We start from the raw sequence: 19860 nt of genomic DNA on the forward strand, positions 1-19860 counted from the left end.
GTCGTGTTGTTTGGCTGTTAGCTCCACTTTCTGAGCGAATATCTCACTATACGGTACGTATTTACCGTCTCATTTTCCGTCTATCTGAGACGTAATATCTGCAAATTGGATATCGATCCGCAACAAAGAAATACACAGAAATATAACGCAACAATATTATCGATGGCATTATTTAACATTTATCATTTCTTGTGTGTTCGGTAGGTAACATATAAAAAAATGGAAACATTAATCTTTACAATATAGTTCTTTATCTTATTACCGATTCTGAATGCATATGTGGAGAGGTACATATGCTATAATCATCATCATCATCATCATATCACCTTTTACTGTCCAATGATGAACATAAACCTCCCCCTCGGAGTATTTTGCCAGTAGTTAACGCTTGGCAGGCGGATTGGCAACCGTAGTCAGGCTTTAGAGATGTTTTAAGAGGGACGCTGCTGCCCATCCCTCGCCTTCCCTTAGTCGCCTCTTACGACACCCACGGGAAAGGAAGGGGTAGCCTATTCTATGCCGGGACCACACGGACTGCTGTAATAACCTTTATTATTATTATAAATGTGAAAGTGTATTTGTTTGTTAATTTATAGCATCTTAATAAACCAATCACTATGTGGTATTCTATACAGGAGGGAAAGGAAATAAGCTAATTTTTATCCCGGTCGCTAAACATATTTCTGTCACGCGGACGAAGTCGCAGGTAAAAGTTAGTAAATAATAATCTTATCATATATCCAGGGGGGACCTCTGGAAACCATCCATACATGTTGAATTCCGGGGATATTCATCATGATGGGCTCTAGATGGTCTTTTCATTTTCACCTATCATCTCTCACTGGCGCCCCGCAGTTAGCGCAGGCGGGGTTACCATTCCATTATTATCCACAAAAAACCCTTCAAACTGTTCGAACATAATGCCGGCGGATGCACGAGTCAGACAGAGGTACCCACGCTGACGTCTCTTGTACAAATCTTTCTGTAATCGCCTTGATTTAATATTAAGAAAGCAACAAAAAAGGATTGAGGAGGGTCAAGTAAATCAAAACTTTCATATTGCTAACACATAACTTTGTTCCCGAATATAGATCTGCCGAAAGTTTCCCACTAAGATCCACTTCGCACTGTGCGTTACTAAATCACGTTTATCATTCGGTACTCTACCTAGCCATTGAGTCTATACCCATAAACAATCACTCAATATATGGGAGTAAGGATGCGTCTACATAACATACAAAAAGTAATTTTAGAAAGGTGAATGATGTCAAATAGACTTGTATACAAGCACTTTTAAATTGTCATTTTCAATAATTTCGTCTAATAATGAATTATTTGCCAGAAATATAGTTACATAACAAGATGTTATAATTTTTTTTTTATTATGGTAACCTCGCCTGCGCTAACGGGATACGCTGGCGGAGCACCAGTGAACGGTGATAGATGAGAATGAAAACAGGCTAGTTAGCCCATCATGATGAATACATCAGGAATTAACCATGACAGTTCCCAGGGGGAACCGCAAGGAGGTCGACCTGGTCGGGTATATTGCTAGCAATGGGATTCTCAGTCTCCATTACTAACAATCCCTTCCCCCCAGATGTTATAATTTATTCCTTATATTATCTTTATTAGGTATGATGATAATGATATTAGGTGTAAACTGCCTACTGTCAAACATAGCCCTTCCCCTTGGGAGGGTTTGTTAGTAGTTGCCACGCTTGGCAGGCTGGTTGGTAACCGGGTTGGCATTAAATTCCCTTAGTCGTCTCTTACGACATCCAATGGAAAGGGTGGCACATTCTATACCAGGACTACATGGCAATTTTGTAATTTCACTGCCATATCCACTTTTCAAATAAATGGGGGAAAAGACATTGTTAGTAATGGAGTCTGGCGACCCTATTACTAGCAATATACTGTATTAGATCAACCTCCACGCGGTCCCCCTGAAAACCATCTTGAATTGATCACGATTGACCTAATTTCATGCTCACCTATCATCCCTTACTGGTAGTCAGCGTATTCTGATAGCGATTATCTTTCCATCATTATCCATTAAAAAGCCCTTCAAATTCTATTTGAAGGGCTTTTACATGCACAACTGCATAGTGAAAAAAAACTAGTGGTACAAGTTACTAACGAAGAACAATTTTGTCTCTCTTTACAATCAGGTTGGTCTTAAATTAACAGAGAGCCGCATTGAAATCTGTACATTACTCATTTTGTATCAGAAAATAAAACGAAATTCGAAATAATTTATTACGGGCACAAGGTGAACGCACCTTAACGCTTAACTGTGGTGAACCCACGAACCCCAAACTTTACTAATTAGAGTTAGCCACCCGGCTTTCGTTAATTATTGGTATATATACCTATTTGTATTAGAAGCCGCCCTAAAAGTGTTTAGGTTTGTGCTAATCCGATCCTGGTATTAGCTTAATTTGGCAAATTTTTGTTTTTGCAATTACTAAGTGATTTTATTTCAGTGAAATTTCAAAGCATTCAAACTAAACTAAAACAGATTTAAAACCCATTTATAAGTCTAAAACTATTTGGAGTCTATTGGTTAGTTGTGGATCGAAGGACAAAAGTAGCTTTTGAACTAGAGATGAGTTATATATTGCAATATCTATATATTTTAGTTGCAATATCTACGTATATACTGGTACAATAACGAAATTTAGAGGAGGAAAAAACTTTTAACATATTCGAAAATTGATATTAGACAGATATGGGCGATATCGAAATGGGCGATGACTTTTTTTCAACTTCAAGATCCAGAGTGAACCAATAGACATGAGCAGTACCATGGACACAACTAAGTACATCGTTTCGCCCATGATACCCCCCATTGTTGCGTTGCCATTCCTGAGGACTCAGGTATTATTCCTCTGTACCGTGTAAATTCACGCCATATCCCACCCTTCAAACCGAAACACAGCCACGCAAACACAACTGCTTTACGGTTGAAACACGAATGGGACAGAAGTACCCAAGCAAACGACTTTTGTGCAAAGTCTCCATCTGGTGATTATTATCCATGATTATTTTGAATACTTACAGTATTTTTATGAACGACGACGACGCCATTACAGAATAGAGAGAGCAAACAAAAATGTAGCCAACATAAAAAAATTATATAATAAAAATGTAGCCAAAATAAAAAAAAATGTTAATTTTAATATTGCCAACATAACAAAGCCCCTACCCATAGGTACTTTTTAATATTTTTTCTACAACATAGAAATCTAAACTAGCCGATGGTCCACTTGTTTGAAAATGGTAAACATCGCCTGTAGATAGAATTAGTATTAGAGATTATACATCATAAAATATACTGTGACGCTCATGGTAACCCTCGTGTGTTGCTAAAAATAAGAAGTACGGAATTATGCTTCCATACTTTGTAATTTCATTCCCATATTCCACCCTTTAAATCAAAACACACACATAGCCATGTAAGTATAGATGCTTCTCGGCAAAAAGACGATTTGTCACCTATTTTTAACAGACTTTAAAAAAAGAGCAGGCTCTATATTCCATTATATAATATATTTTTATTATGTATGACTACCGATTTCTCTATCAGTCGTGGACCGATTTTAAAAATTATCTTTGTATTCAGTGATAAATACAAGCTTAACTTTATTTTGAGTTGTATTTAACGAAAGAGCATTTATCTCTTTTATTTAGCAGTCGGTAAAAATAAGAGAAAGTTCCTACACAGACACAGAATACAACCTACAGTCATTTTATTTAACTTGAACCCTTACTCAACAAATATGAACACAGTAACTTTCTCCGAATCAATTTTTCTTCTCGCGTCTGGGTGCTCGTGCAAAATTTCCTATGGGAAATAAGGTAAGTTTGAACTATCAAACTGAGTGCCAAGTAGGAAACAAATAATATTGGTAGCTAACAATATGTTAAAGTCCCAATTCATGTTTTTAAACCATTTAAAAAAAATATGCAAGTTCACAATTTAACTGTAATTTTAACATGGTTTAAATAGTACAACCGATGTTAGAATCAATTGTCTTAGTTCTTCCCAATATATTAAAATTGTAACTAGATGTCTATACGTCCTTACTAATATTATAAATGCCAAAGTGAGTACGTTAGAATGGAAGACAAGCTGACGGTCCACCTGATCGAATGTGGTAACCGTCGCCTACAGACATGAGCAGTACAATGGACATAACAGAATATACTGTTTTGCCCATGATACACCTCCATGCGTTGTCATTCCTGAGGACTCAGGTTTTATTCCTTTGTACCCTGTAAATTAACTGTCATATTCCACCCTTCAAACCGAAATACAGCTATTCAAACACAAATGCTTCGAGGTAGAAATACGAATGGGACAAAGGTGTCCAAGCAATCGACTTCTGTACAAAGTCTTCTTCTAATAAGTTATTATCTTATAGCATCTTGCCCGCTTAACCAATCATTATGAAATTTGGTATACACAAACTGTACGCGTATGTAATGGAGAAAGATGTAGGTTACTTTTGTCCCGGTCAATAAACATATTCCGGTCACGCGGTTAAAGTCGCTGGTAAAAGCTACTAGGAAATATTTAAGAGAAAATGATATGAGGGGTATATTTAATAAAAGCAATAGAATCCAAAATAATAGTTTTAGAACTTTTATCTATCTATCTGCCTACCTTTCTATCTGTATGTTTATTTCTGTATCACGTAAAATCTACTGCATCAAGTTGAATGCAGTTTTCGCATTTATATTTCCGAAGGTTTAACTTAAGAACTGGTATATGTTTAATCTTGATACGTCATCTAGAAGTGGTCTTATTGGTTACCGTACTCCTAAAAGCCACGCGTATGAAGTAGTTAGCAAATCATTAGTTCAAAATAAAGTACATGCATACTATACGGGCCGTGCAAATATCCCGTGCTCTGTTGTGGAGACTAACCGCGAACAACTTGTGACTGAAATTGAGAGTACTTTTTCTAGAGTCTTCGATTGGGGACAACTAAAAGTAGTCCAATTTAATCCATCTAAGAAATAAGCTTGCGCGTTTACTGCTAAAAAATCCAATCACTGTGACTCCACAATTTGAGAACACATTTATTGTCATCTCCAAAAGTATTGTTGGGATCCTCGGTGTCGACATCTCCAGTACTGTAGAGTTTCGAGGTTATATAGAAGATAGATTAAAGCTGGCGTCTAAAAAGCTCGGGGTGCTCAGTAGACCAAAACGGTACTTAACCCCAAAACAAAAACTATTATTGAACAAGTCGCAACTCCGGCCGCTCAAAGAGCACCTGGATATTACCTTGGTCCTCTTGATTTGGATCAAAGACGGGCTATGAGAATTGTCAACGATTCCAAGCTCATAAGCGGTTTCGAGCTCTTAAGTCTTTGCCTTGCTTTGTATGTTTTACCGCTTTTATAATGGATTGTGTTCTGAGGATTTATTTTAAATGATGCTCACAGCTATCTTTTATAATCGCATCGCTCGCCATTGACAGGAATTTCATCCTAATACGCTTGAGGTCACGTGCAGTGCAGTTTTAAAGAAATTTTCTTCTGTGAACACTCAGGCTGTGAAATGAACTCCCTATCGAGGTTTTCCCTAGAGACTACAGTGTAGGGTTCTTCAAAAAGGGTATATTAAGATTTTTTCAGGGACAGCAATGCGCACGTGCTTACATTGTACTACTTACATTCTCCTAGTGTTGCAGGCGTACATAGGCTACAGTGTACCATTTACCATCAGACGGGCTAAATGCTTGTTTGCTTTGTGGTATAAAAAAAATCAAATTAAGAAATTCATGCTTTTTAAACTACTAAAGAAATAAGAACGAATTTATAGATACTCCTTTTTCAATTGAAATTAGCCATTGAAAATTAAAAAAAGTCATTTCTAAGATGATATATTATTATTTCAAAAATGACTATTTAATTTTAAACAACTCTATTTAAATTTTGAAGCGTCCCTTTTCTAGAGTCCTTCAAAGGAATGTCAGAGAAGAATTTTAGGGTTGTCCCTTGGTATTGATCAAAGGGTTTAGGTTACTATATTAAAGGATCTCGAATGGTAGGGGCTATAATGAAATACAAATTATTGTTAAGATTAAGATTAACATCTTCACAGTTGGTGACTATCGTGCAGTTAATGTTAATAATTTTATTCGTGATTTCGTCCACTTTACTGGGATATAACGTTTTATCGGGATAAATAGTAATCTGTAAATTAATAGTCCACTTTCTTTCTTGTGGGTGTTGTAAGAGGCGACTAAGGGAACTTAATGATCGGGGATGGGCAGCAGCGACTCTCTCAACAGTCTTAGTGTGGTCATGTTATGCGCAGAAATAAAAGTCATGTTTTAAAGAAAATGCTAAGTTTGAAAGTAGATGAATGTAAAGGAAGGAGACGACCGAAGAAACGATGGATGGATCACGTGAAAGATGATATACGTAAAAGAGGAATGAGCCCGAAAATTATAGTTGACAGGGAGTTGTGGAAGAAAAAAACATACGCGTCGACTCCAAACAAATGGGAAAAGGCAAGGGAATGACAAGTAAGGATTAATAGTAAAATTAACAGTATTAGATAAATAAAGAAGTATATTATAAAACACGACGAGGACTATGACTCAAACTAACCAGGAAGAATAAGTTATATATATATACAATATGTAGGTAGATATGTATGTATATATGACAATTTGATAGTTGTTTTTCAAACAGTTTTAGAATGAAGTTTACAGAACTTCCCTCTTGATAGACACTCTGTTAGCAGTTCAACACGAGTTTGTTAGTTTCCCAAGTTTTCGGAAGCCTGTCCGCCCGAGACTTTGTTTTAGTGTAACTACGCCTTATTTGTTGTTTGTTTTGACGTAGAATTACCAAACACTTTTACAAGTATATATTAAGAGACGTGTACATGAAACGTAGTCCAATTTGGGTATTATATTAAAGCAATGATGGTCTTACAATAAAAAATATTTAAATGAAATAATTAAATAAATGTTTTGAAAAAAAAATTGGCAAATGTTATTATAATATTGAAGAATATTTAAGCGATATTTTTTCATATATATTTCTTTTGACATTTGCTACTGATTATAATTTTATTTGACTGTAAGATTTGACTTTATGATTTATCAATATTTTTTTTTTTACAGTAATATTAAAAGTTAATTGACAGACCTTGAGTGTTTTGGACGCCAGCTCGATCCTATCTTCTAGATGACTTCGGAAATTTACAGTACTAGAGATGTCGATACCGAGGATCTCAATATTTTTGGAGATAACAATGGATGTGTTCTCGAATTATAGAGCCGCAGTAAATGGTTTATTTTTGAGGTGAAGGTGCAAACTTGTGTCTTAGATGGGTTAAATTGGACTAAGTTTAGTTGTCCTTAATCGGGGACTCTAGCAAGAGTATTCTCGATTTCAAAGACAAGTTGTTCGCGGTTAGTCTCCACAACGGAACTAGGGATATTGATATGGCCTGTGTAGTATGCATCCCGAGTACTGTCATCCGCATAACAATGAATGTCGACCGTAGCTAGCAAATCATTGATATGCAGCAAAAACAGCGTTGGGACAACAAAGGACACCGGCATTAATGTTCATGCTGTGGCTCCAATTTGTCTAATAATTTAGGAGAACTCTTGTGCTAGTCTGTAAAGACAGACATTTTCTTAACTTACTAAACCCAGCATTCATTAAAAGTGATTTAAAAGTGTTTGTAAACAAGCTTATTCGAATAAAGATAATTTGAATTTGACACAAATTTATAATTGAATAATCACTTTTGTTGAAAAAAAAAACAACAGTTGAGTTTCTTGCCTGTTTTTCTCATCTGAAATTGCATTTCGAATGGGCGATGGAATGATAAAAAAGAGACTATTCAAAAATGCTAATAATTAAGTTTATTTGGATTAAAAAATATTGCTATTTCAGATTACTTAAGACGAAGTTTTATTAAATGGTATGTGATTGGAGCTTTATGTATAACAAGTATATATCATATTATAACTTTAGTTGTTTAGATAGTAAACACTCTCAAGGGTAACATTAATTAATATACATTTTGTATTGTTTAAGTTATCTTCAGATAGCGCGCGATTTTAGGCGGTTAATACAAGGAGCGATGCGACGTGTTTCACAGTGGATCGTGCAGAAAACTAGTGGTGTCCGATCACGCAGGACCAATTTTTTGTTAATTTAAAATAGAGCCTTAAGACCATTGATATAAGGGTTACTTTTACATTTAATTTTTTTGCCGGTTATCGAGTATTATATATCAAATATATATGTAGAAATATTAAACAAATATACGGTAGTAGCATTTATTTGCCGAATAGATAAGTCTATAATAAATAAATAAATAATCAAACAAAGAATTGTTATTTTGAATAACACTATTAAGTATTTATTATTCAGTTATAATAATATAAATTAATTAAAAATATATTCTATATATTATATATAGTAATAATAACAATTAGAAATAAGGCGAGCGTTGTTAATGTGCTGGCAGCTTTTTAGCTATTTTTTATACATCATCTTCATCATCATTATATCAGCCATTAACTGTCCACTGAACAGAAGCCTCTATTAAGTTGACCGTTAGCTCGTTTGCCATTCTAAGTTGCATAAAAAAAAAACTATATGTGTATATAATATTAGGTTATCAATATATATTACATACTAGTGGTCCGGTACGTGGTTCGCTACGTATAAAGTGAAATAATAAAAAAATTTAAAAAGTATATTAAAGTTTAAAAATATAAACACAAAGCAATAATTATCGCTGATAATTTGCTTTAATCGAAGCACGTCCAAAATGAAATGACCGCATGAATGACATAACAACATGCTTGTACTGTCAACACTGAAAAAAGTTTCAATTAGACAGTACAATCCCCATCTTAAAAAAAAAGTTTGAATTTGACACAAAAATCCCTATTAACAAAATGTTTTGCCATTTATTGAATTCATTTGTTACAAAAAATGTGATAAATGAAGAACCGCTCGACAGATTTTGTGCAAACTTCACATAAACCACCTACTAAATAGTCTGAACAAAGCCTAAACATTTGCTTTGGATAGGTGAGTCCGTTCTTGAGTTATAAAATTACAACGAAAAATGACATCAATTTTTATATATATAGAATAGTGGATGCAGGTGGCTCAGGACTGTTCTTTATGGCAGTCTAGGGGAGGCTTGTGTTCAGTACTGGACAGATAATGGCTGAGATGATGACGTTATAATAAACTGGTATAGGTAGATAGAGGTGAAATCGAAATCATTATTATATATATATATATATATATATATATATATATAAATATGGCTGACACTTACCTAATAGTGACGTATGGTGATTAAATCTGTAAAAGAGAACATATAAATTAGAAGCAATTCCCATAAAATTCAAAATTAATTAACATTTTTATTAACTTTTTTTATTAACGTGCCAGTTAGATGCACTATATATTTTTTAATGTTTTTTCATTCATGTTCCTTCAGGAAAAATTATCAAATTCACTGATAAGCAGTAATGGTACAGATTTCACTTTGAATATTCAAGATGACTTTTAGATTGCATGGTTTATGGTTTTAAAGAGACGGAAATACTGTTTGAAACATCAAGATAATCCAGGTTAAAATTATTATAGTTTACCTACTTGATTCCGTTAATTCTCGTCTCTTAAACAATAAACCGTTTAAAGTCGTCAACTTGTTTGCCATATCAGATTGTTGCATAGAAAAAGATTATATCTCTTAAAAAAAAACAATTAAATCGATCAATTGTGACAATACAGTTATTTTGATTTTTTTATACAACTCAGAATGGCAAACAAGCTGACGGCCCACCTGATGGAAAGTGGTTACCGTCGCCTATAGACATGTGCAGTACCATGGACATAACAGAGTACACTGTTTCGCCCGTGATACCCCCCATGCGATGCCATTTCTGAGGACTCAGGTGTTTTCCTCTGTACCCTGTAAATTCACGCCATATCCCACCCTTCAAACCGAAACACAGCCATGCAAACACAACTGCTTCACGGTAGAAACACGAATGGGACAGAGGTACCCAAGCAATCGACTTTTGTACAAAGTCTCCCTCTAGTATATCTGGTATTTCTGGTATTGATTTAAAAACTAAACTTCAACAGTTTAGTTTTTTTGATAAAATTTCAACAAAATCAATCTGTAAGTATAACCTCATAGACTTAGATTATATAGATAGAGTGTCTCCATAGAAATGCTTCGAGAAAAACGGGTCAACTTTCACGTACAATTTTTCATGATAAATATTTATGAGTGTTTCCTTTATAACTTCTATATTTATTTTGTCTTATAATTATTGCATCTTTTTAATACGTAATCACGCATTTTATTTATTTATTAATACATCAAGGTACATTTTATGCGTAACTATATGAAACACTGATAAAAAAACGAGTCAGCAAATTTCACAATTAGGTAACAAAAAGTTGACCCGTTTTTCAGGCTCGATGCTCTATCTATATAGTTTAAGCTTTTAGATAAATAAAGAATTTTCAATATCAGCTTACTACTGACGGAGTTATATGGTAGCAAATTTATAAAAAAACTATAATCGAATTGGAAACCTCCTTCTTTAAAATCTTATCGTAAACTCTGCAGTCAAATATAAATCAAACTTAAGTTAGTTGGGGGGAAAGGGATTGTTAGTAATGGAGACTGAGAATCCTATTGCTAGCAATACACCTAACCAGGTCGACCTCCACGCGGTTCTCCCTGGAAACTATCATGGTTAATTCCTGATGAATTCATCATGATAGGCTAACTGGCCTGTTTTCATTCTCATCTCATCACCCTTCACTGGTGCTCCGCCAGCGTATCCCGTTAGCGCAGGCGGGGTTACCATACCATTTTCACCCAGCAAAAAAAAAACTTAAGTTAGTTTTATATGTTTTAGACATAATATAAAACCAAGGATAATGTTGTAGGAGGAAAGTTGGTAGAATTATGTTGTTTAAAATAAGAGAACGCGATTTTCACGGGAAATATTTCAGTGGCGTATTTTTCAGTGTGCATCGTAACGTTGAGCTGAGTTTCGTGTTGTTGTTAGATGCAATGTGCAACAATTTATAACTACGTGGTACGAATATAATGCGCTTTCTAACTGAATTTCGAAAGGTCGGATGAAAATATGTTACATTATATACCTATTTAGATAGATAGATAGATACTCTTTATTGTTTCCTCCAAAAGATTACAATAGTAAACTTATTATAAATATAAACAATTACAAGAAATAATCACAATGAGAAAACGATAGGCGACCATATCGCTAAAAGCGATCTGTTCCAGGCTATTTACTACTGTAATCTTTTGGAGGAAACAATAAACAGTATCTATCTATTTATTTATTTATTCTTTATTGCACAATAAAACTTTGTACAAGTAGCAAACTTAATGCCATATGGCATTCTCTATCAGCTAACCATTAGGTAAAAACAGAAAGCGTATGAAGAGCAGATGTGTTGAAAAATATGTGACAATTATAGTAACAGGGGGGGAAAGGGATTGTTAGCAATGGAGTTCGACATTGCTAGCAATATGCCCTATCAGGTCGACCTCCACGTGGTTCCCCCTGGAAACCATCGTAAACAATTCTTGTCGAATTCGTCACGATGGGCTAACTGACCTGCTTCATCCTCATCTGTCATCCCTTATTGGTGCCCCGCCGGTGTATACCGATAGCACGGGTGGGGTTACCATTACATTATCACCCATTAAAAAAAAATTATAGTAACACATTGAAATAATCGTACATAATACATAAGAAATGCACATGTAACACATAAACAATACTTTTAATATATATAGATATACTTTTATTTTTTACTATTTTTGCGGTTAACTGCTGAATATAAGCCTTCTACGTAAGGGCAGTTTTGCCAGCAGTTACCACGCTTGGCATGCAGATTGACAACCGCAGTTAACATAGTCTTTGGAGATGTTTTAAGAGGGACGCTGCTGCCTATCCCATTCATATTAGTATGAAATATGTAGTAACAATATTTATACATACTTTAGTAGTAAATGCACCGCCAACTTAATTTTCTGCTTACCTCATGGAAACAGAGGGTGACTTTCTACAAAAGTCGATTGCATGGGTACCTCTGTTCTATTCGTGTTTCTACCGTGAACCAGTTGTGTTTGCATGGCTGTGTTTCGGTTTGAAGGGTGGGATATGGCGTGAAATTACTGGGTACAGATGAATAACACCTGAGTCCTCAGGAATGACAACGCATATCACAACGGGTATCATGGGCGAAACAGTATGTGTATGTAATGTTATGTCCATGGTACTGCTCATGTCTATAGGCGACGGTTACCACTTTCCATCAGGTGGGCCGTCAGTTTGTTTGCTATTCTAAGTCGTATAAAAAAAAACTGGTAGAAAACGTCATTAGGTATTAAATCCGCCATATGTACACTAACTTACATAAGTTAATTGTGCATTGAAGTTTAAATAAATAAATGAATAATAATAGAGAATAAAATTACAATAAAAGCGGAGCAAATGACTCGAAACACACAAACAGTATATTCAGAAACTTTTACAATTATATACCAGAACATTTTCAGAGCCCGTATCAGAAATGTTTATGCGACACAGAGATACGCTTGCATACGCCCGGTATCGAAAATCAAACAGTCAATGTGATGGTGAACTAATTCCGACACTCACACCGTGGCGTAAAGTTGATATTATTTTTTTACAAAACTATGGTGGCAAACAAGCATGGCCCGTCTGATAGCAAAAGGGGTTATGGTAGCCTATGGATGCCTGTAATACCAGACTGTCACGCTCGACACTTGAGAAACATTAATACGTCCTTTTTAAAGAACTCCATGCTGTAGTCCCTAAAGAAAGCTTCGGCAAGAAGATGAACAACTTATGTACGTGTATTCGCGGGAGGAAGTTCCTATGAAAACTGCACTGTGCGTGATCATACGGGTTATTAAATAGTTTATTAAAAGTGGTTACTTATTAGGGTTCCTTAAAACCTCAAAAGGAAGAATAAATATCTAACATTATCAATTTGTTGACCATCTGTCTGCCTGTCTATTTGTCCGTCTCTCAAATTCCTTTTACTTAAAAACGCGTGGACGTATCAAACTGAGGTTAATATCAAATACCTAAAATTTCTTAAATTTTTGGAAAAATCAAACTCCTAAGTCAATACAGTCAAAAGATACCGCTATTTATAGCGTATATTTTAAAATTTGCATGAGAATCAAAATCTATAGGATATTTCCTGTTTTTTTTTTTTATTTTTATAATGGATGGTAATGGAATAGTAATTCCGCCTGAACTAATGGTATATTTCAACGGGGCACTAGTGAGGAATGATAGATAAGAATGAAAAGGCAGGTCAGTTTGTCGTAATGAATATATCTGGAAGGGATTGTTAGTAATGGGGATTAGCAACCCCATTGCTAGCAATAAACCCTATCAGGTCGACCTTCTCGCGGTTCCCCTGGAAACCATCGTGATTGAATCCATTATCATCCATTAATATATATATATATATATATATATATATATATATATATATATAGTAGTCCGTATTATTAATAAAAATGAACTGGTTTAAAAAATACACTAGTGTTACTTGAGATGATTTAAGGATTCTTACAATAATGTTTATCAAAATGTTGACTGGGAAAAATACTTTATTCTTAATTGGCCTCAGTATAAATATTTCTTTTGTACTAAGGTAAATAAAAAATAAATAAATATAGTAATTGATGCTCCTTTCCACTCAAGGTTTGCTGGAAGAGAACTCTTACAGAGTTAAGCTCTCCTGTTGTAAACTTTCATTTAATACAGATTTTAATTATGTAATTTTAGTGTACAATAAAGCATAAATAAATTAAAAATATATATTATATTTATTTACTCCTTATTATTTAATTGTATAAATATGGTAAAATAAAGAAATTCACAAACATAAGCCTTAAAGACGTTATACTTCTTTATATGTTTGTCGAGTGAATAGCATTTTGTTACCATTTAGACTTTACTGAGCATTAATAAAATATAAAAAAAACTATTTGAACAACATTCCGTATGGTTGTAAAAATAATGGTGCATAAAAATACGACCGTCGATTAAAATAAAACGCCACCGTCGGTGTAACATTCCGCCATTACTTTTGAAGTAAAAGGAGCATAAATTTCACTTTGAATGTTCGTAAACGACACTCGTGTTTGCTTTGTAATGCATATATGTTTAATATTGTACCTTAAAAGTAATATTTTGCTAATAAAGTTACTTATAAATTATCTGGTTCGAAGGACTAATTTTTATAGACCTTCGAGCCGGACTATAGTGTCTATAAGTAGTGGTCCATGAAGAGACTAACTTCAACTAATGGCCCAATTGCTAGCATTATTATATATTTTAATGCCTATATTTGGTTTACTCACTGTGTTACTCATTTATAAATAATCTGGCTAGAAGGATCACTTGGCTACTATAGTGTTTGTAAGCAGTAATTGGTTAAGGACCTTTACTAATGGGGATTATTAATATCTACTTGTCAAAATAAAAAATATTTACCAAAACCGAAACAGGTGTCAAAATCGACAAATATAAAGGTATAAATAAATAGAGTACTCCTCTTTGATGCTGCTAAAAATGGTGCATTTTCATTTTATGTTCAATATAGGTGACCAAAAATTGAAATAGCTTTTAAAAATATACGATATAGAATACAATTTCCCTAGCAGAATCCTCTTAGTCCATATAAAATTCTAGAGTTATCAATAAAAGTGCAACTTTCAATGTAGGGTAAGTGTATTGCGAAGAGAATATAATATTTAAGACCACTGACATTGTATGTAGAGCATTACCGCGATTAGGGTGGGGACATAGTAACAGCGGGTAGCAGCAGAATACGAAAGCGCAATAATGAACGAAGCGAGCCAGTGACGGAAAGAAATTATATTTCAGAAAACATAATTAATAAATGACTATTCTAATGAGAAATAGGTGCGACAAATATGCATGTATATAATTAATAAATAGATAAATAGTTACTTAGAAGCAGATTTCAAAGCGATTTACGTCTGTTAGAAGGTAAGAATTTCTATAAAGTTTTCTGGCCTACTTATTTTGACCCAGTAGCTATTATTTATGCTCCTATTTCTGCATTATGTTTATGTTTGAAGGATCGGATATAGCAGTAAATTTTCGGAGATATAGTACACTTGTATTTATGTCTATAGATAGTCACCACTTTCCGTCAATTGCGCGCTCAGCTTGTTTGGCATTCCATGTTGCATAAAAAAAAAATAAACAAATTCTAAGCTAATTTTTACAATTTTATATAAATATCAATATCATATTTTGTATATAAGACGGACTGTCAATTTGTTTGCTATGTTGCACAGTATTAAATTTGCCAGATTTCTTTGGAAACAAAATCCAGTACGAAGATATACGAATCCACGTTACGAATTTAAATATTTTCAATATAATATGTTTTAAAATATCACATCGTTTTCGACAGATCAAGACATGTTTTGTCACAATTCAAATAATTGTCATTTTAATTTCAAATCCTGCCCGCTCGCAAAGGCACCACAATACGTGATTTCACGATCCCCTCTAAGGCGCTAAGGGTAAACGAACCACTCTACATTATTGCTTCCCCGCATCTTCTCCATATGCAGATGTGCTGGGAGCGTTCCTGTTTGTTCAGCGTGCGTTTAGTTTGTTTTATATTTCCATACTATCTGCTCGTCAACTCAATGTATTCGACGACATGTTGGAAAACGTAATGACTAATGGCATATAGTAACAATTCTATTAATATTCGTGCTGTTAATGATAATTGCTTGATTATTAACTTAATTTTTTTATGCAACTTAGAGTGGCAAATAAGCTGACGGCCCATCTGATGGAAAGTGGTAACTGTCGCCTATAGACATGAGTAGTATCATGGACATAACTGAGTATACTGTTTCGCCCATGATATCTCCAGGCTCCAGGAAGACTCAGGCGTTATTTCCTCTGTACCCTGTAAATTCACAGTAAATTGAATGATAATGATAGTGACATATATATATATATATATATATATATATATATATATATATATATATATATATATATATATATATATATTTTTTGCCTGCTTTAATAAATAAATATATATAATATATAAGAAAAGCGTAAATATATGTTATTTGAGGATATAATCTATACGTGTACCAATTTTAAATCGAATGCGTTTAATAGTTTTTAGATAGATACTCTTTATTGTTTCCTCCAAAAGATTACAATAGTAAACTTATTATAAATATAAATAATTACAAGAAATAATCACAATGAGAAAACAATGGGTGAACTTATCGCTAAAAGCGATCTCTTCCAGGCAACCTTTGGATGGAGAGGAGAAGTTTTTGTGTAAAATAGTAACAATGCTCTAGATAAATTACTAAAAACGTTCACAAATTTTATTATTAAATAGTAGTAAGATTTTTAAACGAAACACTATGAAATGTTCCGTGATCTTTATGCAGTTATCACTTTCCATCAGGTGGGCCGTCAGTTTTTTTTTTTATTTGACTAAAAACACAAAGTTACAAAAACAAGATACAATGGGCCCCACACTACGCGAACCTGTATTATGGGCACCCGACTGAGATTAACAAATCACAATGTGTTATAATAAAAAGTACATAGTGGGGCGGGTGTTAATATAAAAAGGAATATAACATTGAAATAGTGAAAAAAGTAATAAAATCAACAATATAGACATAGAAGCAATTATAAAACACTAATAATATATGCCTTTAAGAGAAGCGAAGTCGAGTAAATGAATGTGGGAATGTTCGTGAGTATGTGTTAATGTGTGTTGTGTAATCCATGTGAAGGATGTGTAACTGTATGTTATTACTTTCCAGACCATAGTTTCTCAGTTGCCTCGAAACATAGTGATAAAAGATATTTATTTAATTTATGTTTCATAATATGTGTACCATGACTTATCAGTGGACACACTTTGTTAATTTTATAGTACATTGACGGAGATGCAAATGCACCAAAACGGCGGGCAAACGAAGATCTGATGGTAGGAATGTTTAGCTTGAGCCTCCTGAAATGTAACAGTTTAATTAACATTTTAAAATATATAAAACAACTAACTGACCAGTTAAACGTTGTTCTGCCGTATAAATATTTTTTTTCTAGATATTCCTTATCACCTAGTAGTGGTATGAAATAAACTTCACCGCCTATTCTCGTACCTAGCAAATATATATAAAAAAATCATAAATATCGGTCGAATCGTTTTGAAGGACTACAAACACAGTGACACTAGATTGTTATATATAAGATTACACTTACTTTTCATGAATTTTCTGTGGCGTCCTTCCTTTGTGTCGTTCTGAATCTGAAAAAAAAAGAAAAATATTGAAACATACATATATATAAAATATCTATTAAACGTAGAATCATCATCATCATCATTTCAGCCATTATCCGTCCACTGCTGGACATAAGCCTACCCCATAGACTGCCATAAAGAATAGTCATGAACCACTTGCATCCATTGCCTCTCTGCAACACATTTCAAGTCATCACTCCATCTAGTGGGCGATCGTCCTACACTGCGTTTAGCCGTACGTGGTTACCACTAAAGAACCTTTCTTCTTCATCAATTGTCAGTTATGTGATAAGCCCATTACCACTTCAGCTTGCTTATTCTTCCTTAAATATAAAATATTATTATTATATTATCCATTCCTTCCTTTCCCATGAGTATCGTAAGAGGCGACTAAGGGAAATCAATGGTCGAGAGTTGGCAGTAGCGTTCCTATTAAAACATCTCCGAAGCCTAACTGTGGTTGCCAACCCGCCTGCCATCGGTCGTCCCTCGAACTGGAGACCGGTAGACATCAGAGGTTGCCAGTTCGGGGGCCGACCACATACTCTTTTTTTGTTGCAGTATCCGGCCGTAGTGCTCCTCGAATATTACGTCTAAATTGCGTCCACCATGTACCCTCTTGTATAGGCATTCCGTCACCCGTATCCAATAGCAAGGACGAGATGCCTTAAATATTGCACCGCAAACCATAAAAAAAAAACCCGCCTGCCAAGCGTGGCAACTACTGGCAAAACCTAAGGGGATAAAATCTGGAGGAGGCCTGGCTGATATGATGGTAAAAGTTATTATTATATTATTGACCTTTAAGAACCTGGTCTTATGAACCGCTAAAGGTTCTAGTTCTTATCTAGTTTATACTATTCTAATAATATTGTTGTAGAAATGGGACAGGGGTGTCCAAAATTACTTTTGTATAAAATCGCCCTATGATAAGAGTAGATTCTGTTCTAACTTAAAACATATTTTCTAAATTAATACACTTTATATATTAATTTCCACGGGCAAATAAAATACATTTAGTCTGGTGTATATTTTTTTTTTAATTTTAACTAACTCTCTAAAGAGTCTAAATACGCCTATCAATTCTTGAAACGACGGTAAACTCTTATCTTCAAAAGCTTCAAAAGCAAGACGATTCGGACGCTAAGTTCACAAAGCAATCGCTTGCCTTCCGATCTGGCTGCCCCATCTGGGATTACAGTCGTGAGTATATTTTCTAACATTACCATGCCGTATCGTTGATATTGCAGAAATTCTTTCTCAGAGAAAATGATGTTTTCTTAGATAAACAATTTTTCTTGTATAAATAAACATCAAAGAAGCCAGGATAAGGAAAAAAGTTTGAATATAGTAGTGGTGTCGAATTAAGGTCAATGAATTCAATACCAATCTAATATTGTATATTTTTTTTTATTAAAAAAATATGTATAAATCTTTTAATAAAAACGAATACCATCCTATGTACAGTTCGTGTTAAATTGTTAACTAGCTACTTTCTAATGCCTTCTCTCGCGTGAATTAGTATGTTCTTAGTTTAAATGTAACTTATCCATGTACGAAATTTTATTCAAATCAAAGTGATTTGATCAAAGTACTTATTGCATGGAAGAGTAACAAATACCTATCTGTCTCAGACTTTTGCATTTTTTTTATACCACAAAGGTGGCAAACAAATAGCGGCATATGGACGCCTACAACACAAGTCACGTGCGCGTCGTCGAGTCTGAAGAAACCTTAATCCTTTTTAAAGAACCCTTATGTTCTAATATAGAACATAAGATACTTGATATAATCCATCTGTGTACCAAATTTTAGTCACGTCTGTTCAGGAGTTATTGTAACTGGTCTTAAAAGTGTATCCGAGACTCATCCATACAAACATTCTCACAAACTTCGAAACTACCCAAAGTTCCATCCCAACCATCTAGAGGAGCGGCAATCCTTCACCGTGCGTTTTTCAAAGCACATTTTTTCACGCACAACTACTCCTTTGAAATCAATTTCCAGTGACAGTATTTCCGAACCGATACAACATCATAACCTTCAAGAAAAGAGCATATTCTTGTTTTAAAGGCCAGCAGCACAGTTGCGATTTCTCTGATATTGATGGTGCTCATGGCATGCGTTAGTCACTTATCGTCAGGTGAGATACATGCTAGTTTTTATAATGGTAAGATAAATAAGGAGCTAACGCTTCAACATTAACTAAACACAAAGTCAACAGGCAGCCCGTATTACAGTTGGATGTATTCGACAAATATTAGCGTTACAAGTTATTTGGTCTCAGCAAACACGGTGCATTATTTGGAAAAACTTGGAGGAAAATACTTTTTCCACGTTAATTATATATCTATTGAAGGTACACTGTGAGACTTTTTTTATTTATTTTTGATAAAACATGGCTGTTAACTTTTT

At 34.3% G+C, this 19860-nt stretch overlaps 1 protein-coding gene across 1 annotated transcript in view; it reads right to left on the reverse strand.

Annotated features, from left to right (window-relative positions):
• The window catches only part of LOC113523563 (cell adhesion molecule Dscam2-like), a 224877-nt gene that overhangs the window by 128106 nt on the left and 76911 nt on the right, over nt 1-19860 (reverse strand). The window contains exons 5-6 of the mRNA XM_052896763.1: nt 17406-17451; nt 9347-9372 (exon numbers count right to left, since the gene is read on the reverse strand). Coding sequence (XP_052752723.1) covers nt 9347-9372; nt 17406-17451 — 72 coding nt within the window. The remainder of the gene's footprint in view (nt 1-9346; nt 9373-17405; nt 17452-19860) is intronic.

The sequence above is a fragment of the Galleria mellonella genome, unplaced genomic scaffold, assembly GCF_026898425.1.
Source record: "Galleria mellonella isolate WM207_F2 unplaced genomic scaffold, CSIRO_AGI_GalMel_v1 utg332, whole genome shotgun sequence".
Lineage (NCBI taxonomy): Eukaryota > Metazoa > Arthropoda > Insecta > Lepidoptera > Pyralidae > Galleria > Galleria mellonella.